This window comes from Poecile atricapillus, chromosome 12 (assembly GCF_030490865.1).
Source record: "Poecile atricapillus isolate bPoeAtr1 chromosome 12, bPoeAtr1.hap1, whole genome shotgun sequence".
Taxonomy (NCBI): Eukaryota; Metazoa; Chordata; class Aves; order Passeriformes; family Paridae; genus Poecile; species Poecile atricapillus.
In genome coordinates this window covers 7629702-7657414 of record NC_081260.1, presented here as the reverse complement: position 1 = coordinate 7657414, position 27713 = coordinate 7629702, and the positions used below count along the sequence as shown (strand labels likewise).

Genomic DNA, 27713 nt, shown 5'->3' with positions numbered 1-27713 from the left:
GACTTCTTCAGTTGGCTCAAGATGTGGGAATTAAAACTTAATTATCATAATTACTATTCACCTGTGAGGAGCAGCTCACAGCCTGACCACAGCAGCAATGAATGAAGCCCAAGAAACCCCGAGTGGAGCTGCAGGAGAGAGCGCAAATCTCATCCCAGTGGTAAAAAGGTGTGGCAGCTTTGAATGGGAGAGAAACAGCTTCCCCATCAGTTATGAATTTGTTTCTAGTGAATTATCACAGAATTTCATAATGGGTTTCCAGTTTGCAGGTCAGGCAAACTCCTGCCATTCAGCTGCTCCGCCTGCTGACTCTGCAGTGACATGCATACTCATGTTCTACCGGAAAACTGTTCTTAAACAATAAATCTGGCTTTCCAAACCTCTCGCCTCCCCCGGCTCCCTCTAACAACTTTTGTGGGTTTGGGCTACATTGTCTCACTCTTGAAGACCTTTTTTTTCCCCAGTGTTGTGTGAAAGACCAAGCACAGCAGGAGAAATTAATTAACAGGGCAGACAGCTATTCTGCCATCAAATGAACAAAATTAAATAGTACCAGAGACTTACACTTCTAGTCTAACCTAAGTGTTTCACATGACAACAGCAGGGAAAACACAGTCCAGACTGTTGTTTTAATGTTGATAATATTCCAAAATCCACAGTGCTTGCCAATTTCTCAGTGGAAATAAAACCTTTGACATCAGTGGGAATTCTGTCTGGGCATGAAAGCTGGTTGTTATACTATGATCCAGCAATAAGAGTCTGTTTTGATTGTCAGCACTATCCCCTTCTAATGTCTGCCCAGAGCACCTGGACTGACATGCAGAGGACAAAACTTCAGTGGAATTGTGTTAGCCATGAATACATCTATGCACCCATGTGCTTTCTGCCAAGGCTTGTGCTGATGAGGAGCTGATTCTGTTCTCCACTATGGGCAGGGTTTATTTATACTTTGCAATCACCTCCCAGCAGCTGGGGGGCTGCCTGATGCAACAGCCTGCTCTGCTGCGGAGCATTGGCTTTTTGCATCTCAGCTGGTTTGTTATTGCTGCACACATTCTGCTTGGATGCAGACCAGGACTGGGCACAACAAGGCTGCTAATTTCCCCCAAAATCATGAAGATGTTAAGGGATACAGGAGGAGGGAAGGGGAGAAGGAAAGTGTTATGATACAGCAACAGTGAGAAGGAAAAGAATTAAAATGAAGACAGGAACAAAATTCAAAGGCACACAAGTGTAAGAGAGCATCACTTCAGACGTATGTCAAAATAGTGTCAGATTTTTCTCTCTTCATTAAGTCAACAGTTAAACACCTACCAGCTCTGCTTTTTGCTAGCCCTGGAGTTTTGCTGCACCTGGAGAACCTCTCTGTGACATCAGCAGTAGAAACAACTGGGTTTGTCAGCAGATAACCTCATTCAAGAGTAGGCTGAGTAACCCCTTTCACTTGTGTCACCATGAGGGCCACAAGCAGGGGACAGGTCACAGACTCCATATGGCAGGGACCAGCCCAAGCACAGCAGAAATTGTGGGAAAATGGCCTGAATTTTATCAATTTTTCTTTTTTTAAGTCACACATTTAATATTTAACAGCATTTAATATTTGTCCCCAGAGTGTGATAAAAATAAAATTATCTCCATAATACTAAATTAAAATCATCAAATTCATCTCTATCCAGCTAACATGATAAAAATTACCAGCTGTGGTGAGGAATGGTCCCAGCAAGGGAACATCTGTGCATTCTGTGCATTCTGGGAAGAATTTGCCCACTCCAGCACTTGGGGTTCTTAACTCTGTCTCATTTATAGAAGATTCACAGAGAAAGAACCTGACACATGAGTGCTTTTCAATAGGACTTTGAACCTGTAACAATATTTGATATAAAATTACTGCCCAATTACAAAATTTTGTTGTGCAGTTAAAGAAAACCCAAACAAACAACCCACTTAATATAACAATAACTTAAGAAAGTTTCCTTTTTTGTGCATAACTTTTATTATACTCAATGGAACTTTTCTATTACAGGTAGAAGGATGAGTAAACAAGCAAACCCTTTTTACAAAAGAGGAATAACATTGTCCAAGGGAGAGTGCATATCAGATTGAGACTATGGTAACTTCCTAGAACTGTATTTAGATGAAAGAGTCTGGGGTTTTTAGTGGATTTGGCCTTTGCAAGGGACATGTATAATTTAGCTGTGATAGGTTTAGGAGCCAAGAAGACAGACTCATCTCTCTTCTGCAAGAGCCAGCATCCAGAATCTGGCAATGAACACACTTTCCTTCCAAGCAATGTCAGCCCTGAGTTGTACCTGCTCTTTGCCATTATACCAACCCAGGCACATAAATCACCCCTATCTAGTCTGAGGGAAAAATCCCACACAGACACCTCGACTGCCCTGACACTACCTGTTCTGCACTCCAATTTCCACACTTCTCCATCCAAATAAGGCTGCTTTATGCACTTGCACACTTTCAGCAACAGGAGCAAAGACTTTGGTCAAAGCAAGCTTGTTTGTCTGAAGGTTTTGGAGTTTTTCTTGTAAAAAAAAAATTTCTCCCCATTTGTAACTGAACATTCCTCACCAGTCCTCACAGTCAGCCAAAAAATACATGAGGTCTTTCTGAAAAACTAAGTTCTGTGCAATGAAGTTATTAACTGCTGGGAAAGGCAGAAAAGCTTTTTTACAGCTGTTCATTGATGCACTGAATGTCACTTTACACTCTGTAGCCCCTTTTGGATTCTGCACACTTTTGGAGTAGGCTAAGAATAAACAAAAACCTTGGCCAGAGCAGTTACACTACTTCCTGAGACATGTTTTGGTTTTCTTTGGGGTTCAGGCCTCATATTCTCAGCCAGAAATTTCTATCCCTGGTGGAAATTAAAAAACAAACAAACCAAACCAAACCAAAAAAACACCAAAAACAACCCACAGAAAATACCAGGTTTGTTGGTTTGTTGGCTTTTCAGGAATCCAGAGAGCAAATATGAGTTCCTAAGGCATTTGCAAGAGATGTGAATTGAACCCAAAGCCCCAGCATCCTTCCATTGAAGATCACAGTTATTTCTGAAAAAAAGTCTGGCTCCAGGCCAGAGTGCTCCCAGACAGAGTGCTGGGAAGTAGGAAAGGAACAACCTGGCCATGCCAGCTCCTGTTTGGCACCCTGTGAGCCACATCCCTGTGCACGCTCCAGTCGTGCTTCCACAGAAGGGGAGAGCCTGGTCAACAGCTTTAAGGACTTTCAGAAACCTTTCACACTGATTGCTGTTCACTCCAGTTTCAGGCAGGCACACAAACCCTTTGGTTTAACCAATTGGCTGTAATCCTGCAGTGAATGAGGCCAGAATTAATTTTCCCTGTTTAATTTACATTTCAACATTTTTATTCTAAAACTGTACGCAGATGCTTGGGTACCAGCAGGTGCATTTCATCTGTACATAAACCATACCCAAGCAATCCTGTTCTCATTTCCTGTGTGCTCCTGCAGGAAGGAGCACACCACTCCTCACACCCAGTCTCCAGCTTGGCTTCCTTTCCTTTTTCCCTTTTAAATGGCACAGACAGCCAATGAAGAGTCAGGTGCTCACCTTGACCCAGACTTGAATCTCCACCAGACTCTCTCAGCAGGAACAACCAGGTTTGAAATGAGAGCAAATGCTTGGCAGGTGCTCCCAGGGGACTGGCCAAAAATAAATGCACTCTCTAGTTAATTTCCATCTGAGTACTACTAACATTTCTCCTTTAAGAGTGCAGCTGAAGCATTTTACTTACCCGAGGTGAGGCATTCGTTTGCAGTCGCCTGACAGACGCAGTACACAACCGGGAACAGTCAAACCCATTTTATTCACCTATGTAAGGTGCCTGCACTCTCCATACAGACATGGGATCTTTTAGGGTGGGTGTGATTAACTGTAATTAGGAACCTACCTCTCACCTTTTATTATAGCAGTAGTCTAGACAGCTAGTGTTGGCAGAGAACTGACAGACTTAAAATTACCTTGTACAAATATTCCCCAATGCATTGGTTCTGCAAGGAAACAGACTGGAGGCTCTCTGGGAAGAGGGTTATACCGAGTAGTACTCGACACTTGGCAGGCAGTGAGGAGCAGGTAAGGCTGTTTACAGGGAGCTCTACTCAGCTGTGACTTCCACCAGGCAACTCCCTGCATCCAGCACAGAACGCCGCAAGCTGGGCGAACCGTGTCCTGGAGCCGCTTCCTTCTGCTCAGCTGCTGGCACTGGAGGAGAAAAGTCTGCGGGATGTCAGCTCTGGCACAGGACCAGAGCTGGCAGCATGGCGACCCGCCAGCCCATTGCTCAGGAAAACCTACTCCTTCCTTCTGCACGGTGATGCAGCTGTGACTGAAGAGGTCGGGAATGCCCTCGAGTCCTGTAGCCGCGGGCTGCTGGGTAGTGCAGGCTGACGTCTGCTTGTAGTGCTCCTCTACTACTACTGCGTGCCGCTTTTTTTTTCCTTTTTTTTTTTTTTTTTTTTAAGGAACCACTTGGATCATAACTTTAATCAAGACTTTAAAAAACAAGACACAAAATCTGGCCAAATATATTCTAGCTTCATTAATGAATTTAAAAGTTCCCCCAAATTAGCAAATTTTTTACTTAAAAATTGTTGTATTTGAAAATAGTGCCATAAAACAATACCTTAGGCAGGAGATAGACTAAGGTTGAAACATAGTTCAGCCCCTGAAATTACGTGCTTTAAATTGTGTATTTTAATTTTCCATCCCAGATAACTGCATGGCAAGGTTGTGCATTGCTACGACAGCTCGTTCTGCTTTTAAAACAGCAGCACTTCAGTAGTAGCTAAATCGATGCTTTTTATGGGTCCATCACTTACTGAGGGCAATTGATTAGTGCCTGTGAGAGGCTCTGAGATCTAACGGATTACATGTTCTGAGCCCGCTAAATTATTTTGATAGTTTTAGGAAGAAAAAGATTACGAATTCTGTGTGATCCAGTATTACCTTTCCCAATCATCATTTCCCCTTCACATATTTTTGCTCAGTTAGAAAAAAGTGTGCTAAGCCCAGGGAGCAGATTTTCAATGGCAGCAAGAAGAGCTGAACATGACACCTGTTAAAATATAATGGAAAGCAAGTATATTTTTCTACTGAGAGTTTCTCTGATGACTCTTTATTTCACTCTTTAAAGATTACTGCTTTAATCTAGCTCAGGAGAAGAAAATGGAAAGGTCACAGCTCCACTGAGCTTGGACTGATCCAATGGGCAGACGGCACTGCAGCCCCAAACAACCTGCTATGTTCGAGGCTCCTGCCTCACAAAACATCCTCTGTGGTGCAATTTGGAAGCATTTAAGCTCAGCTGCCTTAAACACAGCCCGAACCAAGAATAGCCTTGGCTCCCGGGCACAGGTCAGGCGATGCTGAGTCACTTGCTGGCTTGGTCCCAGACTTTCCAGCTGCCTTGGGCTTAGCCTCCTTAAAGACACAACTTGTGCCTGCCGCACACAGCCCCAGCTCCAGCTGGGCATGACCAGACAGGGATGGCACCCTTGGACGCCAGAGGATTTAGCCAGATGTATGATTCCAATATGCATTCCTGGTTCATACTGCCCTGTTTCTCTCCAGCTTTGGAGTGCAGCACTGCTGCTGCTTTCCTGCCCATTCAAAGCTGCATTCATTCATCTCTTTGTAATTATGAATCAACTCCCAGGCATCGGCGCACACCCCAGGTTCACACAGAATGGCAAACAATACACTGTCACGGGTTGCATCAGCTGCACGACACTCTCTCATGCCTTCAGGCTTGCTAAAGCTGATCCAACACTAATATAATAATAGCCATTTTACCCGCCTCCTCCACCAACAATTACCAGAGGCTTGGAAAGCTATTGAAATGCAAATAGCACATGGAGAGGTTATTTGGAACCAGACTGGGAAGATACAAATGCTGTCCTGCTAGTTTCCTGTAGTTTGACAGGAACGGGACTGTTATCCTGAATTTCTCTTTATATAAACAGGGAGAGAGGCAATATTGTGGATGCACAAACACCCAAGTGTAGAAGTGCATCTTCTCCAGCATCTCTTCTCTCTATCTGGGACCCCTGTTACTCCCCTTAGTTGCTGCAGTAGCAGAGAATTGCGCAGTGCATAAGTGTCTAGCTCCAATAATACAAGCGTGCCCAACTACACTAAATCACAGAAATGCGCTCAGCGTGGGTTTGGAAGATCTTGCCCCCACAAGGCACTGTGGAGCCTGCAGTTTGCTCTGTGGCCACAGATGAAAGTCAGAAATAGAGCATGCCTCTCCCTGTTATCTCATTGCATACTTCAACCCAGGCGCTTCTACAGAGGACAGGACCCCCTTCCCCCCGCTCTCGTCCCCACCCCCCCCCCGCCCCTCCTTCCATCACGGTCTGTTTGCCTGCTATCTTTTCAGGTAATGTTTCCACCAAGGACAAAAAAGGGCTTTCTGGACCCAAGGCAGTCCTGACACTCGGCTGGAGCAGCCGTGAACAGCAGTGTGTACCAGATGTCGTGAGGTGACACGGGACTATGATGACCCAGACATTTCTTCAGGCTCTCAGTCCCCAGTAAAGCTTCAGGAATACCTCCTAAAAATCGGCTGCATCCTCATCCCTTTTTCTGTAGCACAACAACCTATAAATATCACAAAGAAGATGCTTAAGCTGTTATTAACAATTCCCTGCCCTCATTCAAAAGAGCCATCGAGAAGAAGAGGGTCCAGCACCCTGTGCACAAGGGGTACCTTGTTTGATTTGGCGAGGCACGGGCTGAGGGCAAATATAACAGCAGTTTACAACTACTCAAGGGCAGTTATTAACACGAAAGACACAACACAGCTGGGGGTGATGGCTAAAGGGTCAGTGGGAGGGGCAGACTGAACCCAGGAGAATCTTCTTGTCAAGGCAGTGAGACAGCACGGCCATTGGTCATCCCTAGGGAGGCAGAGGAGTTTTCAGCCCTGGAGGTTTTCAGAAGTGGCTGTATGTAACCTGGTGTCCATGGGTCCTGCTCCGATGGGGCCTTCGGGTTGGAGACCTCCAGAGGTCGCTTCCAGCCAACAATTCCATAGCTCCGTAACCTCCACGTTAAATACTTGGCATTAAAGGGTGAAACTGCAGCAGCTCCTTCTCCTGTACTTCTGTACTTTCCCTGGTCCAGGGCGGAGCACCCAGGCCCTCACCACCGCCCCATCCCAGCACCTCTGCGGCCTCCCAGCTGGAACGCGCGGCCGTCCCTGCCCGGGGGTGCTATCCACGGGTACACGGGGCTCCTCCAGCGCCGGGGTGCTGCTGCCGGGGGCGAAGGACGGCGGAGTCTCGGCAGCAGGAGTCCCAACCCCTCCTTCGTTCCCTCCTCGTCTCCCCATCTATTTGCCACCCGGATCTCACCGCTCGGGAGAACAGATGTGGGACTGACGCCGGCAGCAGCCCCGACTCACGCCCGACGGAAGGATGTGCGCCAAGACCGCGTTTTCACCGAGAGGAAAAAGCCTTCAGGTGCCGAGGCTCGGCCATCCCCCGGGGGCCGCAGAGTCCCCTCGCAGCCACCCCCTCCCCTCCGTGGGGCCGGGGCGGGGGCACGGCCCGAAGGGGAGGGCGGGGGGCGGTGGCGCGGAGCGCCCGCCCCTCACAGCCACGTCCCGCCCCGGCGGAGACGGGAGCTGAGCCCGCGGCAGACGCAGCCCCGCCGCGCCATGGCCGGCCGCCGTCTCCTGGGGCTGCTCCTGGCCTTCTCCGCGGTGTTGGCCGCAGGTAGGGCGGCCCGGGCCGGACTTGTCACGGCGGGGCGGAGGTGGGAGGGGGCGGCCCGGAGGGAGAGGGGGGTCCTGGGAGGCGCGGTGTGGTGTGCGCATGATCGCTCCGCCGGGCCCGGCCTAGGAACAGCGGACCCCCGCCCCCGGCCAGGGTCACCCTCCGAGATGCTTCCCCCGAGGTTTGCAGGGGTTGCGGCCCCCTCGCCGTGGGGGCTTCTCGGGCTGGATATTCTTCCTGGTAGCACGGAGCCTGCCCCGGTGGGGCTCACGGGGCCGGAGAGATGCGCCCCGAGGACGGGCCCCAGCTGTGAGGATACATCCCCGGGTGATCGCCTCGGGGAAGGGACTGCACCCTTCGGGCCCCACCCTGCGCAGAGCATCCCGACTCCGCAGCGGATGGCTGGGTGCCAGCCTATACATCAGGGCTGGGCCACAGACGATCCTTGTCCCCCCTCCTTCTCCCGACCCTCACCCTGGGCTCTGCCCGCCTCCGGTCCCTGCTCCCCCCGTTCGCCATGGGGCCTATCCCGCAGCGGTACCCACAGGTAGGGCGGCTCGAGCCCTGCGTTAGGTGACAGCGCTGGTGACGGACGCGTTTCGGGAAGCAGCGTCTGCCTTCGGGTGACAGTGTTAGAGCGATGCTTAAGATGTGCTGTGCTGCAGGCATAAAGCTCTGTAGCAGCCTGGGGCTCAGCTAATCCTAAACAGAGGTAGCCGTGGAGTCACTGTGAAAGGAATTTGGGTTTGTGTCTCTCAGCTCACTGAGTTGTTGGATTAACGGATTCTGTGTGTGACCCAAATTTGTCAGGCTGCTGGTGGTATTTTCACTCTTTTTTTGTCCGACTGTTATTTCTGCAGATCAGAATAGTTTAACCCAGAAATCGGTCCCAGCTGAGCAGCAACTAGGAAGGAAAAAAAAGAAATCCTATTTTTAGGAGGGTGGGGAGGAAGAAATTAAGATCAATGCAAAGCTTACCCAAACTCTGTCTCCTTAAAAAAACCCAACAGTACTCTTAAAAAGCTGTGTGTTTGAATTGAAAAGGAAGGTCCTTCTAAAGGTTATACAGAGAAAATAGATAGCAATTATGTAAAAGGCCTCAGGACATTTTTTCTAAACAAAAACCCCGCCAAGCGCAGACTGGTTGGAAGATATCAGCATCAAAGCAGAGAGCAAACTGAACCCCCAAGCAGGTTTTGCTGTTGGAATAGATTAGGTTTTCCATGACTCAGCCTGGAATTAGTTTGTTTGCATTTGGTACTTACCTGTTTGTGCACCTGGAATGGTAACAGTGGCATACAGAGTTGTGTATGCTGACCAGGTTAGCGGCTGCATTTATAATTGATGGATATCAGTTTGGCAGGCAGAGCTGAGATGGTGCATAAAATCCTGATTTTAGGTTAAAATTAAAAAATCTGATTAGTCAGTACTACAGTTATTTGCATTCTGTGTTGTTTGCAGTGTAGGCAAACAAAAATGCTGTTCCGTTTCATTTTGTAGCTCTTGGGCTGCAGAGTCCATCTCTTAAATATCCTTGTCTGTGTATCAAAATGAATTTCACTGAAACATTCATAAATTATTGCTGCCAGCGTGAGGCTTCACAGGTAATTGAACAACATTGAGTTTATCTCCTCTCCAAACTGCTTTAAATTGCCGCTCCATGCAAACACTGTGTAAGGGGAGGCGGGCTCTGCCCTTGCCTCCCCTCCCGTGCAGAGCCTTGCCGACATGGGACACATCAAACCGAGGTGCTGATGTGTGGCACAGCCTTTCCACGTGGTCTCTGGTTCCTCCCCCGGTGTATTCCAGCAGTGGCATTCCCAACCCATGGGTGGGTGCCCACTCCTCCTGCTCTCTCTCTCTCTCCCAAATATATTGGAACAGCTTTGCAGCATCCTGAGAGAGCCTTGGGAGCCCTTCCCCATCTGACCACTGAGCTGGCCTTTTGGGTACCAGCACAACCTCCCTGCCATCATTCTGTATCCATGGGAAAATAACAGGTGGTGGGAAGGCAGTGGGTTTCCCAGGCAGGGCATTCTACGTCATTTCTTCAGAACAGCAGCAACAGAAATCACACTTCTTCATTGCCTCTATTCCCCGTTTTTTTTTTTTTTCTTCTTCTGAAACAGTTGCTCCAGCAGTGCTGAAGACACGCTGTGGGCAGCCCAGTTTCTTGGAAGCTCAGAGATTTACAAATTGCCAAGAACTAAGGATAACAAACAAAAATACTTAGCATGATTCCTGCAACTGTGTTGCAGATCCAGTACTGACACAAGACTGATCTGTGTCTTGTCTGGGACAGTCCAGTAAAGCAGGGGCAAACTTCTTGGTTTCAAAATTGGTTTGGCTTTCTCTTTGATCAAATTCTAGTGCTTTTCCCTTCATTCATGGCTATGTGCTTCAGTGCCCCATCAGTGGGCTGTCAGACACAGCTGTGCTGCATCCATCTGTGCCTCCAAACTGCTGCTACACATAGCCTGTCTGCCTGTGACTGCTGTGCTGGAAACTAGCATTGATTTTAGGGTACCAACTATTTGCAAGTGAAAATGCTGTAGCCAGAGGCAAGCATTCCCTATGCCAGCACATTGCATGGTGCTTTAAATTCATGGATCTGTGACAAAATGTAGTTACGTTTCATGTTTATGAGTCATGCAGGGTTAACCACATGCTGGTGGAAAACAGTAAGAGTGAAACAATAAACTTTCCACTCTTGTTATTTTCCCCTTTCCTGTCCTTAGTCCCATAAGCCAGTACAGAAATGCATTGATGCGTTTTCATCGAAAGCTTGTAAATTTGACATCTGAGGGCTTTTCGGAGGGAGCACAAGATTTCCTCTCGCAGGCCAGGCAGAAGGGGTACATGCAGTTTTTGTGCTTTACGTTTTGTAAAAAAGTGTTGAATAAAAACTTCACTCTACAAATGGCAATATGAGCAGTTGGGCATGTCCTCCAGAGTTGCCATCTCAGCACTGACAAGCTGTGTTGTCACCCATGTCTTCATAGGTGGCATCTCATAGATCACCTCTCCTCTCAAGTGTGACTACCAGCACCCACCAGCTGTGGGTGGGTTATATATAGCTAATTATACTATCTAATATTGCTTTCAATATTGTAATTATAAAAATTACTTAAATGTGAAAGTAATATTAGACAGTATGATTAGCTATATATAACTGTTGCACAGTAATATTAGACAGTCTAATTAGCTATATATAACCATTGCACAGATGGCTGCAGTCACTGTGGGCAGCTCCCTTGCACCAGCTCCACACCACCGTGCCCAATGGAGAGCATGGAAAAAACAGAAAGGAGCCACCTCTTTTCCACATGTTTTTTTATGTGTCTGGACTCCGCTTTGCACTGGGCAGCCATGGCTGCAGCTGGCAGAAAAGGGGTGCCAGTGCCAGGTGACCCTGTGTCTCTGTGTCCCATCACTTGCTAGGGTCACTTGCCATGGATTTTCCAGATGAGTTGCACGGAGGAATTATTTGGAGTAGAAGAGAAAGGCATGGTTTGGTATTGTTGTCGAAAATGAAGGAGATAGTAACATTGTATAAAGCTGCTAAAAATCTTTGTTACAATAAATTATTGTGTTTTAAAGTTATAATTACTAGGTATCAGTGACAAGTCAAAGTAATACATTTAAAGAATAATTTTCACTTAGATAATGTCTTTAGTGTGTATGACAGTGGGAGAAGCCAAATTGGTTTTCTTACAAATTATCTCTGATCTCTGAACACATACGCATTAATGAAATGTGCATAAGATATTTATGTACATAGCTGTGGAAAGAATTAATTTCCATGGTTCTACTTGTATTTTAAAACTTTTTCTTTTATCAACCTAAGTGATATGTGCTTGGAAATGGCTGTTTAACTCTTGAGATTTTTCCCTCTGCTACAAAAATGTGATCTTTTTCTTACATCTGTTGCAAACATTTCAGCCCTTAAAGCTCATAAACCAGAAGTGTCTATTGATCTCCTTAGTTGACTAGAGTAAACTTTTAAAACTACTTGGTTTAAACCCAAATTTGTTTTCTTCTTGGAAGAATATCTGTTGGAGGTTTAACTTTAACTTTACAATTAACTAAAGGAAAAGCTGGGCTTTTATTAGACATTGTTTCTGAAGCCACTCTATTAAAAAAACATATGTTTAAAAAACTACATAACACTGATGACAAAGAGAAAAGCTTTGCAATAATTCCTTTGTTAGCTGATTGATACAATTCACAATCAGTGGAAGTGCTCCAATAAGGAAGAAAATGGGAGAAGATGAATGTGGGACATTAAAATGTAGAACATGAAAGGACTTTGAAAGGGAAACTTTAAAGTTGGGGGTCCAGATGCTGGAGTAACTGGCTGTGATTTAGGATGTGAGCACGGGAACGTGACTGCTGAGGGAACACTTTTGAGAAGAAAACAGTGTCCTGATACAAGCCCAGTAGCCGTGGCAAAGAGAGAGGTGAGTGCTGCCTCTGCACTCACAGGCATTTCAGTGGAACTGCTCAGAATTGGCTTTGGGTTTGATCTTCTGAGAGCTCAGCCTGCTGGTGCGATGGGGCTGAAGTTAATGCTAATATATATTTAAGAAACTGCCTTGCAGTCACTCCTTTTCCTTTGCTTTTCAACCTTGTCTAGGGAACACAGAAACTTACTGTGGGAGGAGAACTGGGGCCACAGGCAGAAAGCTGATGCTGAGTGTGAGCTTTGTTTCCCAACCACATGAGCAGCATCTTCAGGGAAAGGGATGGCCAGGTTGCTGTAGGGATCTGGTGCAGTCACCACGTAAAAGTGTAAAAAAGCCAAAGCAAGCAAAACCAGAAGCATTGGCAAGATTTTGGAGATGGTAGCTCAGACAAGGAGGAAGGATGCTGTGAACAGCATCATTCTGCTGTTGAAAGGCTGTGCAGACTGGTACAGGGTTGTCTCCAGCAAACAAGGTGCTAGGGAAAGAGAGCTGCTCAGACAGAATTTTGCTTGTCCTTTGGAATGCTCTCTGTGCCCATCACAAAGAAGTCTGGGTAACAAGAACTTGTCAAAGTTGGAATAATCTTACTCAAATCCTTCTTCAGAAGGACATACTCCAGGTTGGGTGTTTAGGGGTAACTTAAGTTCTGGCTCTGGGAGGGTAGAAGGCAAAAGCTAAACAAGTAGAAGAGGTTTCCAGCCTCAGTTGTAGATGGCAAAAGAGGTGCTTGTGCTGAAGAACAGACGTTAGATAGCTGATAAGATTTTGAACAGCACATTAGTCTGTGTCCATAATGTTTTTTCTGCTGACAAACATGTCCTTTTAGGGGCAGGATCTTAGGGAATGTCTCTATCTTAATGTTGGATCTCTATATGATCTTGCTGTGGGGTGAACTTGAGCAGCTTGGTGGATGTCTCTGTGGTGACCAGACACCTCCATTCAGGTGTTCCTGCTACTGCAGGACTTGGGTCATCTTTTCAGACAGTAAAATCTGAGTGAAAACAATGCCAGACTAATGTAGACTCATTTAGGGTAAAAACCTCCCCAGGTCCCATCCTGCCATCTGTTACACAGCCTTCCTCTTGGAGCTTTGCTTAGTTTCCATTACAGAGCCTGAAGAAGTAGAAAGACCCAGAAGTGGTGCAACTTCACATAGCACATTTTCTCACCCTAGAAGTTCTTTTGGCCAGAGAATCACAGAATCAATTAGGTTGGAAAAGACCTATGAGGTCATTGAGTCCAACCTGTGACAAAAGACCACCATGTCAACCACACAATGGCACTGAGTGCCACATCTAGTCTCTTAAACATCTCAAGGGACAGTGCCTCCACTGTCTCTCTGGGCAGTCCATTCCAATGTTTAATCACGTTTTCTGTGGAGAAATTCCTCCTAATGTCCAACCTAAAATTACCATGCAACCTTATGTCATTGTAATTCTAGACAGAAGAGGCTGCATGCCCCAAAATCAAACCATCCCATCCAGGGTGATGTTTCCAGCTGGTGCAAGCCTTCTCTGAGCCCCTGCTTTGTGACCTAGCCACAGGCTGGATTCTGCTCCAGGTGCTTCTGCTGGGGTGGGTGTTTAACCTGACCCCACTGTCCAGGCCTCAGCTACTGGTGCTGGTGACAGACTGTTTCTTGCACTGTCAAGAGACACTGAGCCCATGCCATGCAGTTCTGTGTAATTATTTGAGGAAACTGGAATTTCTTATTTCCAACCGCCACCCTCTCCTGCCCCAGGACAGCAATAAGCTTTGAGCTCATTATGCTTTTAAAAACACCCACAGATCCCAAACATGTCTTTCACTTTATGCAGAAAATAGAGCATTTTTAAGTGAGGTTAAACATATATTTAAAAAGACAGTGTATTCCTTCTTTCTTTTTTGTAATGATGGTCTTAACTGAGTGAATTATTTATACTTTTGACAGAGAAAATCTCAGCCACGACAGTTTGCAAACAGTTGGGTTTGTAAGTGTTGGTGCTATTTCCTCTCTAAGAAGGGTCAAAGAGAGTGAGAGACCTGTTGCTGGACTTCTCTTTGAGCTCACTGAGCACCTAGTTTTATGTTGAAATTATTTCATACCACATTAATAGCAAAGAGTGCTCTGATTATAGAGAGGCAAGTACTGCCTCTGCACTCACAGGGATTTCAGTGGAGCTGAAATCTATTCCTCTGGTGGTGGGGATGAAGACGCCCATGCTGGGTATGGGAAGTAGCAGAAGCTGGATACACACCCCAAACTCCCCTTTTCAGTGTCTTCTCCAGGCTCCTCTATGGAAGCAAGGAGCCAAACTTACCTCATTGAAAACAAGCTGTTGGAAAAGGCTGAGGGATGTGGCACAGCTTCTCTTGCTGTGGGCGAGCCAGGAGAGGTGGTTTCACAGCTGCCAGCTGAGTGGTTAAAGATCACCACCAGTTCCTGCACCATCTGCTCAAAATTATCTCTCTTGCTGCTTCCTACTTGGAGGGTGCAGCTCCCCACCCTACTGTCTCTCCATGCTGGCTCCTTCCCATGGCAGCACCTCCTGGATCTGGGATGCTCCAGGAGCAGCAGAGCTGGATGACCCAGAGCACAGTGGGAGTGTGGGTGGGTGAGGAGGGTGAAGACAGTGAGCAGCGCTGGCTGGAGTCTCAGCCTCTCCCCACCTGACCTGAATACCCCATGTTTGCACGGGGAGGTGCTGTGGGAAGGCAGGAACAGCAGTGGACAGGCAGGAGCCCTGCAGTGCAGCTGTCATGACAGCACAGACAGATGCCCTCAGCAAGAGGAGAAGGCTGAGCCCTCCATGCTCTCCCACAGCCCTGCTCCATGTGTCAACATTACCTGAGTCTTCATTCCCACTACTGCTCTGTTTCTGATTTTAAATAACACAATACAACAGGAGCATCACATCCCAGGTGATGAACCAGCATTTTTACTGTGTAATTCCCTATTTACCTACTTTTAACTACAGCACCTCCTCTTGATTTTTATCTGATGAAAACAATCTCTTTCCACTAGTAAGCAGGTGATAAGCATTTAATCTCCTGCTTCAGTATTCTTTGGGCTCCTGCATCACTGACTTTGTCATCAGTTGTTCTGCACTGAGTTATGAGCAAAATGCTTTTCGTGCCACAATTGCTGACTGGTTGATAAACAGACATTTTTGGCAATAGGCAAATTTGTAGTCATTGATTAATGTGTAAGCAGAAATCAAATGGCTAATGTGAATGTACATTGTAATCTTTCAGGGTGGACAGCAGGCAGGAAAACATGGAAGTAGGTGTTGTGGTGTAAATCCCAGCTGGCAACTCAGCTCCACACAGCCATTTGCTCACTCCCCCCATGTGGGGATGGGGGAAAGAATTGGAAAGGTAAAAGTGAGAAAACTCATGGGTTGAGATAAAGGCAGTTTAACAAGTAAAGCAAACTGTTCCTCGCTTCCCATGGCAGGCAGGTGCTCAGCCATCCCCAGGACAGCAGGGCTCCATCACCTGTAACAGTGACTTGGGAAGACAAACACCATCACTCCAAACCTCCCTCCTTCCTCCTTCTCCCCAGCTCTATATGCTGGGCATGGTGCCATATGGTCTGGGATATCCCCTGGGTCAGCTGGGGTCAGCTGTCCTGGCTGTGTCCCCTCCCAGCTCCTTGTGGAGCCTCTTGCTGGTGAGGTGGGTGAGGAGCAGGAAAGGCCTTGGCTCTGGGTGAGAACTGCTGAGTGATAATGAAAACAGCCCTGAATTATCAACACTGTTCTCAGCACAAATCCAAACCACAGTCCCAGACCAGGTTCTATAAAGATTGCCCCCACCCAAACCACCACATGACCCAATTTTCAGCCTTGCACCCACAATTATAGGAGGAAAAGGAACTTGCTGTGCTTTTGGAACTTCACTAGGAATCACAAACCGAGTGAGCTCGGGTCCATGCCTCCCACTCTATGCATGGTAATGCTGAGTGAGGGCTGGGGGCAGGGCAGTTGGGCACAGGGAATGCCAAGGTTGCCCCTAGAGTGGTTTCAGCTCAGATCCTGCCCCTGTCCCAAACTGCGTGTCCCTGACAGGGCTGGCTCTCAGCAGTACTGCACCAGATCATGTCTGTCTTGGGAAACCGGGCTGGTGCCTGCTGGCAGTGTTCATGGCACCCCTACATCTCCCCTTCCCTTTCTGCCAGGGCAGTAATTCTCCAGCAGAGGCCTGCACACAGCATCTGGTAGGGACAAACCTGAGCCCAGGATGACACTTGTTTTTTTCCATCACTGGAAAGTCATCTTTAGCCATTCTCTACCCTGTGCAGTTGGTTCAGTGCTGCTTTCCCCTTGGCCTCTTGCAAAGTGGTTGGGATTAGTTGTGGGTAGTGTTTATACCTAAAGGGGAAGGGATGTGGGAATAAAACAATGATGCTGTCCACATCCCTTCCTCTTTAGGTATAAACATTGTTCTTCCTTAAAAAATTCCTAAACAAACAGCAAGAAAGGGGAAAGGAAAACCAGCTCACTTTCTTATCAGATACACCTTTAAGTTATTGAGGATTGCACTGTGGGAGCATTTTCCCACAGTCCCAGGGAGGGTCAGAGATTTTCAAAGCTCTTATGAGGGCTGGGACAGGCTGAGCTTGTCCTGCCCTCCTTGGTCCTTGGCCATAATGTCCTCATACCCATTCCAGGCACAAAAAGTTGGGCATTACTCCAACCTCATTACAGGTACAGGACTGGGCTAAGGCACACCCCAGAAAGGGAGGAACCTTAAATATTTCTGCTCTAAACCTTTCAGGCTTTTGCTCCAGGTGCAATTGATCTGGGACTAATTGAAAGCAGGTTTTGGCAGTGCTGTGACAGAGCCCTCTTTAACACAAACCTCAAAAAACAGCTATCATATTAAAGTTGCTTAGAAAACATCACCTGCTCCATGCGCTGTAATGGCAGAGAGCCCTAGAAACTTGGAAAGCTTTGAGTGCTGCTACTGAAGAAAACTGTTTCGATTGGCATCTTATGTTGCCAGAGCAGGGCTGCCTGGTCTCAAACCATCCTGTGATGGAAGAGTTGTTGAAACATTTGTTTCACATGGGGTCAGAGATGCTGCTGTGGAGCCAGAGATAGGGAAGACCTGGCCATCAGCCTCCAGTCCAAGGCATTTCATGGGAAATCCCTATACAAAGCCTTTCCTGGCTCTTGTCCTGCTGACCTTGATGGGGGTTTGCTTTCCCTCAGAGCTGTTTAGGGTTGGTGCTGGCTCCCAGAGGTGTTTGTCTGTCTGTGGTAGGGGCCCTCAGCTTTCAAGGGTTCCTCCATGCCAGCCCCTGGTAAATAGGGCAGGCTCTGTGCAAGCCAGTTACCAGATGCAGCTGTTGGCGAAAACAAGTCAAGGGTGCTTCCCTCTGGGGTTCTAAATCTCACTGTGGAGGAGTGGGAGAGGCTGTGCAAGAGGGCAGCAGTTGAGAAACTCCTCCCTGCTCTGTTTTTTGTCTGGTGTCTGCAGAGGGACCTGCTGGCAGCTCCTGGTGTGGTCATGGCAGCACAGACTAAGTCCCCAGCTGTTCCCCCAGGGCTGTGGGACATGGCACAGTGTGCAGGGTGGTGCTGCTTCTTTAGGTGCTTTGAAAGCAAGCTGGATGTCTGTCCTTCTGCACCAGGTGGGGAGAAGATGTGTTTGGACCTTTGTGCAGCCCTCAGTATGGTGCAGGCTGGATGGGCATTGCAGCCCTTGAGCATCCAGTGTGTGGCCAAGCAGGTCCCACTGAGGGCTCACCTGCTTACCAAGACACTTTTTTGGCCCTGCCCCACATCGTGGTGCCAGTGATGTCTGCTGGAAGGAGCCTGATGTAGGCTGGTTTTGCTGGTCATGTTTTCCTCACCAGCTCCATCACTCCTGCTGGGTATAGAGCTTATTTGGTACCACTGCCAAATAATTTATATTATTCCTAGTAAGCCTTGAAATCAAATTGTAACATACACCTGTTTTGTGTGCAGCTGCCCCAGCATACTGAACCATGGTGTTATCCTGCAGCTTAGAGCCCAGGTAAGGTGTGTTGCCCTGAGCTGCAGACTTCAGAGATTGCACTGGGGCTGTGCTGCCTCTCCTGCCCTATCCCAGGGCACTGGCTGGAGGAAAGGGGCAGAGCTGGGATTGTCGTGGAGCTGAGGTTCATACCAGGGACCTGAGGGCAGTGTAGGTAGTGGAGCCTGAACAAGTCAGGACAGCAGTGCCCTGTAGTGGCTGCAGTAGAGGCTTTTAGGTGTTTCCCTTAATAGGTTTCAAACACAACCACCATCAGTCCCTCCACAAAGAGAAAGTCTTCATTATGCAAATTCTCATCTTAAAGCTTTATTCATGTGCTTCCTGGCAGGCTTTCCTTTAATCTCAAGAGCGAGATTGCTTGGAATTACCCTACACCCTTGTTAATTGCATTAAAAAAAAAAAAAAAAAAATCAGTAGCGGTTGTTTTTGCCATAATCAAGAGTGATTTTTGATTAGTACTTCTGAAAATCAAAACATTTCACTGAGAACAGAGCAAGGACAGCAGCATTGCCTCATCCCCTGCAAGGAGCAGGGGTCATCCCAGCTGGGGAAATGTGTCCCACTGCTCTTTACTGGTCATGCCCTGGGCTGGAGTGATGTATCCTCAGCATCAGCTGTTGGTCCCACTACTGGGGTGGATGCAGGGGGCTGTTTCTCCCACACTTTGCTTCCCAGCAGAGCCCTTCCACCCCTTGCCCTGGCAGGCTGCTGACAGCTTGTTTGTGCAGGGCAGCCAGCCTTCCCTGGCAGCAGCTGAGATGGATTGGAAGTTCAAAGTCTGCTTTTCAAGACTCCTTGAGAGGAGGTCTGTGCTGAGGAGGCAGCCTGGCCTCTCTACAGGGAGCAGTGCAGCTGCACAGAAGCTGCCCCACCAGTACTGCTGTCTCTGACACCCCAGCTTGGAGGAGCATTGTTCACCCTACACACATGGAACTGTGCTTTTGCCTTAGCAGTCAGCAAGAATTTGGGATTTGCAAGTAAATTTGCCATACATTTGGCAGTGGCTGGGGCCAGTGCTCAGACAGGAGTGGTGGAGGCACTGGCAAGTCTGAAGCTCTGCTCTGTCCTGATGGGGATCTGTTCTGCTCTGGCCAGTGGTGTTGTGCCATCACCTGCATCAGGAGAGGTCCCTAGGGACACTCAGTGTTTCCCCAGGCACCCCAGCTGCTGCAGGGCAGACCCGTGCCCATGGATGAGCAGCCATTTATTCCCCACAGACTTCTGGGGCTGTGTCTCTGCTGAGATGGCAGAAACCCCACTGCGAGGATGCAGCCCAGAGGTCCAGCAACATGGCTCTGCTCCCAAACCCCTCCTTTCCCAGCCCCCTGCCCAGAGGTCCCAGTACAGCTGTAGGTTCCCATCGTCAGGGAAACACCCATGTGTGCCAACAGTGTAACTTGGAACCCAAAAGATAAAGCTGGTCACTGGGGACACCCTTTTGGCTACCATAGTACTTACTTTCCTGCTTTCCTCCTGCTCCCCCGCCCACTGTGTTGCTCCTAAGGTGGATGCATAAAAGTCAGACACTTGGAATTACCTTCTGCTGCCCTTGTACCTGCTTTGCATTCTCCCGTAATCTCCCAGGCTGTCAATCTTGTACTGTCGCAGGCTCTCTATTCCCAGGGAAGCTAAACACATATATATTGCACAAAGAGATCTGTGGGCTGGCGCTAAAAAATGGAATACACCTCTCTGACTGGTGCAGACAGCCTGGCAATATACAGAGTGTGAATTATGATACTGTAATTCAAACTTTGTCAAACAGTGGGGCTTAATTAGAATATATATATATAACTGTAAAAACTAAAAAGCTGACGAGTACAATTTTGCGTTTGAGCTGCCTGCTACAGAAAATAATGAGGAGAGAATACATTAAGACAGAAAACCTTCTACATTCAAAGAGCAGCTAGCTCTGATTAAAAATACTCCCAGCAAGGCAAGGAGACTCAGCAAGAGGTGGGGGAGTCTGCAGTGCTGGCTCAGCCATAACTCTCACCCATGTTCTACAGCTTCTACTGGATGCAGCTGCTGCCCCAACTCCCCACTCTGGCTTTGGGGGATTCCTGTTGGATGCCATGTGATGTCCTAGCTTGGTCTCTGTGGATTGTCAGATTAAATAAAAATATGGAAAACATATCTCATTTGCCTGTTCCCCCCTTGCCATAGGGCTGCAGTCCTGTGGGTGCTCCACTGCCCTTGGTTGGTGGCACACAGGGCTGGTATTGCGCCCAATTGCCCCAGGGGATGGGCATTTTCTTCTAGTAGCCAAAGAGCAGAGTTCTTCCAAAGACCCAGTGCAAGGGTAGGGACAAAAATGACCCAAACTAGCCTAGTCATCAGCCCTGACAAGGATTCCATACTGCTGCCCTGTACTGAGCAACCAGCAAACGGGGGTTTTGCATATCACTGCTCTTGGAGCCCTGTAACAGGTTGTGGGTGGGGATGGCCTACAGGGGAGGTGCTATGTCAGGGCATGCACCACCCTGACTCTGCTTCGTGGGCATTATAAATGAACTCTGCTGCAGCTCAGTAGCTTGTGAGTGCTGATGTGTAGGAATGGACCCCAACCTCTCCTGAAAAATATAAACCTTTACTGTAAAGATACTCTGTGCTGTGCTTGAGTTCCCATCAGAAGATGGGCTTCAGAAACTCCACTCCTCCAGTGATTGTGGAGCAGTGTCAGGGCCCCAGGAGCAAAGGCATTGCACAGGACAGTGTTGCCCTCAAAAAAGCTGTATGTGCACGGTAAACACATACCAAGAGCTGGTGGGGTTTTCAGTGTCGGGCCATGAAGTGCTAGATTTGTTACCACTTAATAACAGAGTAAAAGAATGAAGAGAGCATTCCAGTCTTATCCGTTGCAGGGGAGGTTGCGTTCCTGTGATGACAGTGCTTGGTTATTGATCTATAAAAGGTCTAATATCTCTGTAACACCCTTTGCATGATATAGAGATGTTGTCAGTTTCAATCAACTGGCAGTCTGTTATTAATCCTTGCCAATGCCTAGGGGGATCTTGAAAAAGGATGTTGGTTTGCCATGGGCAGCATTAAGAAGCCCTTGGTAATGTCTTGTGCCAAGCACTGCTGCTCCTGGGAAGGTTTTACTGGGCAATTCAGTGCATCCATAGTTTTCCCAACCCTCATTTGGGCAACATTCCCACCTCTCCTGCCAGTGTGGGGAAAGCCCCCAAGATGCAGCTCCAGCCGAGGATTCTTTAGCAGTTTTTGTTTACCTTAGCCCCATGAGGATGGAGGGCCCTGGGCACCTTTCACCCCCCCCCCCCCCCCCCCCCTTGGTTCCCTCATGTGCCTTTTGGCTCTTTGGAGAGCAGTTTTGGAAGGGGCACCCTCCTCTCATCTTGCGGGGAGAGCTGCCAAGAGGAGTCATCACCAAACCCAGGGAGGTTGTAAGCGCTTCTCAGCTGGCAGGTCCAGTGAGCCTCCCAAAGCCAGGTGGGGGAGCCCATTTTCTGGGACACTGTGTTCCCTGCTGGGCCCGTGTCCCCACGGGGCGGCATCTCCATGCAGACCCACAACCCCTATAGCCCTTCATTAGGACATGTGAGATGCACACACCCCGCAACTGTCCACTCCTCCTCCACTTGGTATTTTGGTTCCTGCACTGGAGGCGAAGCATGGGGATGATACACTAACACAGGGCTCAGCGTGTAGCAAGTCAGTGCCTTAATATTGACTTAATCGTGGAGAGCAGAGTGAGGGAGAGGGAAGGGAGGGCTCCTGGCATGTTGATGCAAGTTAGTGCTGCCACCACATCCCTCCTGCCAGCTCACATGCTGATGGAACATTTTCTTCGTTTGGGCTGGTAATGCTTCTCATCCCACCAGAGACGCAACATGGGTTTCTCCTTCTGCCTATTTTTAAGCATGCTTTTAAACAGAAAGACAAAAATTATGGAGTCCTGTTAGTTCCTGGAAATCCAGTAAAGACTGGGGGAAAAGCCATTCTGGGAAAAGAAGACTGCCTGAAATTGTCAGACTGATAAGGTTGGGACAGTTGACCAGCACAGTGATGAGTGTGTTGAGTCTCAGCAGGGATGCTGATGGTTTGGCAGCCCCATGTGCAAGCCCTGGAGCTGGGCAGGTGTTCTTCAGCACTGTGGATGGTCTTGCACATTTCTGACTTTGCTCCTTCGCACATACACACCACTTGTTAACCCTTCAGCTTCACCTAGGCTGTCAGAACAGGAGAGCACGGCCTGTCTCACAGTGCCAATATTTCACCAGCAATAAGGCCTAAGAGGGAAAGATTTTGGGAAGGGAGGAGAGAGTCATGGAGGGAGGCTGAGGGTGGCAGACATAGCCCTGCTGTGCTGAGCAAGAGGCTCTTCCACATGCCTCTCCCTGTGGATTTCACACAGATTTTCCCTGCATTGCCTGCTGCCGGCCATTCCTCCTGGCTCGCAGGGAAGTGTTGGCATCATTCAGCTCAATGAGAGACACAGTATGGGCTGGGACATTTCATTCTTTACACACCTCCTCCAGCAGTGCCTAATGTCAAGCCTTGGCCAGGGGGGAGAAGCCCACAGCAACTTCCCAGCCCCTGCCCCTGCACATACATCACATGGGCTGCTGAGTGTACTTTAACAGATGGCAAATGAGAATAGAGGTGATGTGTGAGTAAGTGGAACCAGAACTGCAGCTGTTGCAGTAGTTAGTGACCACTCTCAGTAGAAGTTTTTCACTGAAATGTTGATACCTGCTTTCTGATGGACTGGTGCCTTCCCATTGTTATTGTCCTTGTCAGTAAAGCTTTAAATTTATTCATGAAGCATGCTGGAGCTCAGGTGGCAATAGCTAAATCCATTTAGCAGTAGGAATAAGAGGAAAGCCATTTTAACGTTCTCTTGCAGTGCTGCAGTACTTAGCAAACCCAAAGGATATTAATTACTCAGCATGCTCTGAGATGTAAAAGCATGAATTTATCAAGACAAATACATTCAGAACTAGGCTAAGTCAACAGTAATTAATGCCATGCAAAAAAGAGATGGAGAAAGGAAGGATTAGCTGGCCCTGTTGCAGGAGAACATGATGTAACCCTGAGTTATCCCTGGGATATGGGACTGGAGTTGTGGTGAGGCATCTGTAACAAAAATATCTGCCTGTGCCTGTCATGTGTATCCCTGGGATGGGGATTTGGTCTTGGTTCACATTTCCAGGGTAGAAATGCAGGCAGCCTCTGAAATACTAAGTCATGCTTGGCAGGCAGCAACAGCTTTTTCATGCAAAACCTTTGATATTGGAAGGCACTTGAGAAGGAGAGGGGCATAGGCCTTTTTTGTTTGCCACCAAATTTATCTACACTGTCCCAATGTTTTCATGGTGTTTAGCAATCATATAATCATGAGCACAGCCAGAGATGAGTGGCAGCTTGAGGGATGAATTGGTAGGCTCTTCTTGACAAATGTAAGCATAACATGTGTCTTTATAACACATCCATTAGGGCAGAGAAATGTAAAATCCAGAGATGACTGCTCTGCATTTAACAATCACAGCATTTGGAGAGTACTTATGTCTTCCTCATCACCAGTGTTGGGTCAAGCTTGGAAAAAAACAGCAAAAAAACTAAAACAATTTGAGCAAACAAGTCTAGCCATGCCTTATTTAAAGGTGCTTTACTCTGTGTGAAGTGAGTCCTGTTTTAAAGGTGGTTTACTCTATAGGAAGTGAGTACAGCCAGTGCTGATTTTCTGTCTCCAGGTCATGGGGATGACACAGATGACTTCAGCCTAGAAGATGCCCTGTTTGACCCTGTCACCAGGCGACGTAAGTCATATTTTTGCATTGTCTTAAAGAGAAGAAAACAAGTAGATGTTAATAGATGTGATTTGTCCCTTTGGATCTGATGCTGGTGGAAGGTAGGGTGGTAAAGGATACAGCTGCCTCATCCTCTCTGCCTGGGAGACACAGGGTCTGGGTTTGCACACAGGTGGAGCTGGAGATAGTCCTGGAGAAGCTGGCTGCTGACCAGGTGCCCTTTGCGTAATGACTCCTGTGAGGAGCCATAAAGGCACAACACACCTGTGCTCTGAGGTAGCAATGCCAATGAATTTGCCCTTTTGGCTTCCTTGCATCCCTCAGTAACGCCTGCCACCAGGCCTGGCCCTGTTGGCCTAGAACCAGTGCATCATTCCTCCCTTCCCCAGCTGTGGAGGGTAGCTCACTGTGCCTGGCCAGGCAGGGGAAACACCAGGTCGTTCCCTGCTTGCATTGCAGTGTGGTGCCTGGGAAAGCAAACAGCGCATGCGGTCACTGCTCTGCTTTGCTGGAGTTCCACTGTAGCTCATTAGTCAAAGGAAACTCACTTCCTCAGGGGGTGCCTCACTGCTGACATGCAGCATTCAGTATTTTGGGGTTTTACACCCCAAGGGCAAAACCTAACTGCCAGCACAGCAGGTGAAGGATGGGAGGAGGCTCACCTCCCCTCCTGGGAAATGTCACATGCCTTCCCCCAGCGCCAAGGGCTGAGCCCAATACCACTGTGCACTCACACACATCTCTGGCTCCCTTTGCTACCCAGCTATGGAGATGCTGTGGCAGAGCTGCAAATGCCAGCACCCAGGACCTCTTGCTGCCCAGCACTCCCCATGCTGTTCATTGCTGTCCCCAGACCCAGCACCTGTTGGGGCAGCAGCAGGGATTGCTCCATGAGCAATGCTAGGCTCTGGGATCAGGCAGAATATACCTATGTGTATCGAAGGGAAAGCTGTACCAGTGTTTGAAACCCCTTGTGCTGTAGTCTAACAACAGATGGATATTTCTGCTGTGTTACTTTAGAGTTTATGTGGAATAGAGGATGCTCTCTGAAGCTCTCCTGCAGTGTGCCAGGCTGGGCATTGGGGTATCAGATTTGGTCACCGGGCTGATGCAGCTCATCTAGGATTTTGAAAAAGCCCTTTAATGCAGCATGTGAGGGGACCTGGTTAGAAAGGACTAATGGCCACCTCATGTGAAGGGAAAGTGGCATTCTCCAGGCTGGAATCCCAGCAGTGAGGGAAGAGGCAGCACTGTCCACCATGGCCTCCTCAAGTGCTGCATCCCACTCTGGATTAGTCAGCCCCTCAAAAAAACAAATGAAGGGTCTGGAGTTGGGTCACATCAAACCATATCAGCATGCTGGAAGTGAAGCCCAGTGGCACCACTCCAGTGTAATGGAAATTAATGGGAATGGAGCAGCCACAGCTCTTGCTCATAATTTATTCATATACTTAGTAATGCCAGCCACTATTATTAGGCAGTGTTTTCCATATTGCTCGCTCCCTCCTCCCTCAATGGCTGTCTGTAGCTTGTTTTAGCCCAGGAGCAGCAAGGGGAGCTGGGATCTGAGTATCAGGGTGTCACTGAAAGCCCTCCAGCTGACAGGGAATCTCCCGTACATAACACACCATGGGAAATTATCTGTTTTTGGACTGACTGACCAGGCCAGGTACATCAAAACATTGGCAACTTGCTGCTGGCTGCAATGCTGTTCTGTGCAGCATCTACCCTTGCCTGTCTGCTGCTGTATCAAAGGAACTTTAGAGCAGATTGTTGCAGCTCCTTGCTCTTCACCAGCTGGGATGGGATGCTGGCTCATCTCAAGGCAGCAGTGCCCTGTAGAGCACTGGGTTCCATTTTCACCCATGGGTAGTCCTGATCTCTGTGACCACACACTGTATGCAGGGTGTTAATGGCCCCTTGCCCTGAGTTTACAAATGCAGATGTCAGAAAGTTGTGGTGAAATCTTTGCCATTAATTCTCAATTCAGGGGTGCCATTTTTGGTGATGCCTATGACTAACACATTTCCTCCCCATCTGTTTTATCTCAGCCACTCCCAAGGGCCCCAGAAAGCCAGCAGGTGGGACAGGTGAGACCTTCTTGCATGCATACCATCTCAGCTCAGTGTGGGGTGCACTTCCCATGGGATGGAACTGTGTAAGCCCCCATGGGCTGCCCATGTGTGGCTGAGTGCTGCTGCCTCAGCAGCTGCTTTGGGACCCCTTTACTTGCCCATGGGGAAGCTGGAGCTGGTGTGTGCACCTGCACTGTTCTGTGCAGCCAAAGAAAAGAAATATTGATATTTCTGTAAACTCCCCCTGGGAAATGGACACATGTGGAGGCTGAGGCTTTGTCCCAGACAGTTCCTTCTTCCCCAGGGAGTGTTTTTTTGGCTGAATGAGGGCACTGAGAGGCTCCTGCAGTAGATTCCCATGCCCTGGCCCTTCTCTGTGCATGCTCTGCTCAGCTTAAGGTCACTCATGGGCAGCTGCACAGGGAGCAGCATCCCAGCCACTGGCTCGGTCCCACCGCCCCTTCTCATCTGCACCAGCTCTCAGGAGATGCTGCAGGTACCAGCAGGACTACCCCAAAAGTGAATTATTTTTTAATTGCTGGGGCTGGGCAGCAGCCACAGCTTGAATGGGGAAACGGAAATGGTGGCCAGGCTTTTCCAAAGCTTTTGTGATAGGTCACAATTGAGCAGCAAAGTGGCTGGATGCCCTTTCCAGTTCCAGCCTGACATGGGAGGCCTTACCAATGGTGCAGCACCATTGCACAACACCCACAGAGCCTTGTGCCATCCCCACAAATAGGAGTGTAATAATCCCTTCTCTCCTACAGACTTTGATTTGGCTGATTACTTTGACACGCCTGTGGAAACTACCACCAAATCAACCAAGCCAACTCCCAAGCCCTTCCCCAGGCCAGGGAAGCCAGGTAATATTGGTATTTGTGCCAGGTAATTGTGGATGCTCCCTGCAGGCTCGAGCATCCACAGAGCACGCAGAGGGAAGGGTGCCCCCAGAGCACAGAGCTGGCCCAGTGCAGACCCAGTATCCTAGCAGAGTGGGAGTTTCCCCACACAGCACTCCTCTGAATCCACGTTTCAGAAAGTTAACATCATGTTGGTCTTTTTTTTTTCCTCCCTTCAGACACTGGCTTCTGGGATGTCATTCGCACCACCACGACCAAGCAGCCAAAAACTACAAGAGCCCCTCCTAAGCGTAACCCAGGTGAGCATCATCTCCACAGCCCCTGCCACTTCACTCCAGCTCTACTGCTGGCACTGGGAGGGATTTGAGATGATGGTGGCACTGCCCTCACCCTGATATTTCCAACCTCTGATCTGTTTGCTCACCTGAAACACCTTGAGGAAAAAAACAAGTATCAAAAACCACAGAGAAGTCAGGGCACCTGAACATTACCCTGCATTTCCCAGGGGACCTCAGTGGTTTCTGGACTATGTTTCATTTCCATGAGATAGAGAGCTGGTTGTGCTCTCTATCATGGTACAGCCATGTTGGGCTCCACTGGCAGACATCCACAGGCTCAGGGCACCCTGTCACCTGGTCATTTTGCTGCCTGCCAAGGCAGGGTTTTGATTTGAATGAGAATAAACTCAGGAGTGCACTGGTGGGAGGGCTGAGGAGCTCAGTTGGCTCTGAGCAAACTGGGGTTTTAGCTGATGTATATGGAAGACAATATCCTCTGTCA

General features: G+C 48.3%; 2 protein-coding genes across 7 annotated transcripts in view; one reads left to right on the top strand and one right to left on the bottom strand.

Annotated features, from left to right (window-relative positions):
* The window catches only part of HMGB3 (high mobility group box 3), a 42395-nt gene extending 34888 nt beyond the window's left edge, over positions 1 to 7507 (bottom strand). Inside the window, exon 1 of the mRNA XM_058847693.1 lies at positions 7393 to 7507. The gene's annotated coding sequence lies outside the window, so the exon portion shown is untranslated. The remainder of the gene's footprint in view (positions 1 to 7392) is intronic.
* A 5-nt stretch (positions 7508 to 7512) lies between these two features.
* Positions 7513 to 27713, top strand: part of CD99L2 (CD99 molecule like 2) — a 46164-nt gene continuing 25963 nt past the window's right edge. For all 6 annotated transcript variants that reach the window (XR_009278525.1, XR_009278526.1, XM_058847688.1 and 3 more), the window contains exons 1-5: positions 7513 to 7755; positions 23942 to 24007; positions 26050 to 26088; positions 26841 to 26936; positions 27152 to 27232. Coding sequence is in view for 4 of the 6 variants with exons in the window: in XM_058847688.1 (XP_058703671.1) it covers positions 7698 to 7755; positions 23942 to 24007; positions 26050 to 26088; positions 26841 to 26936; positions 27152 to 27232 (340 nt within the window). In the remaining 2 variants the exon portion in view is untranslated. The remainder of the gene's footprint in view (positions 7756 to 23941; positions 24008 to 26049; positions 26089 to 26840; positions 26937 to 27151; positions 27233 to 27713) is intronic.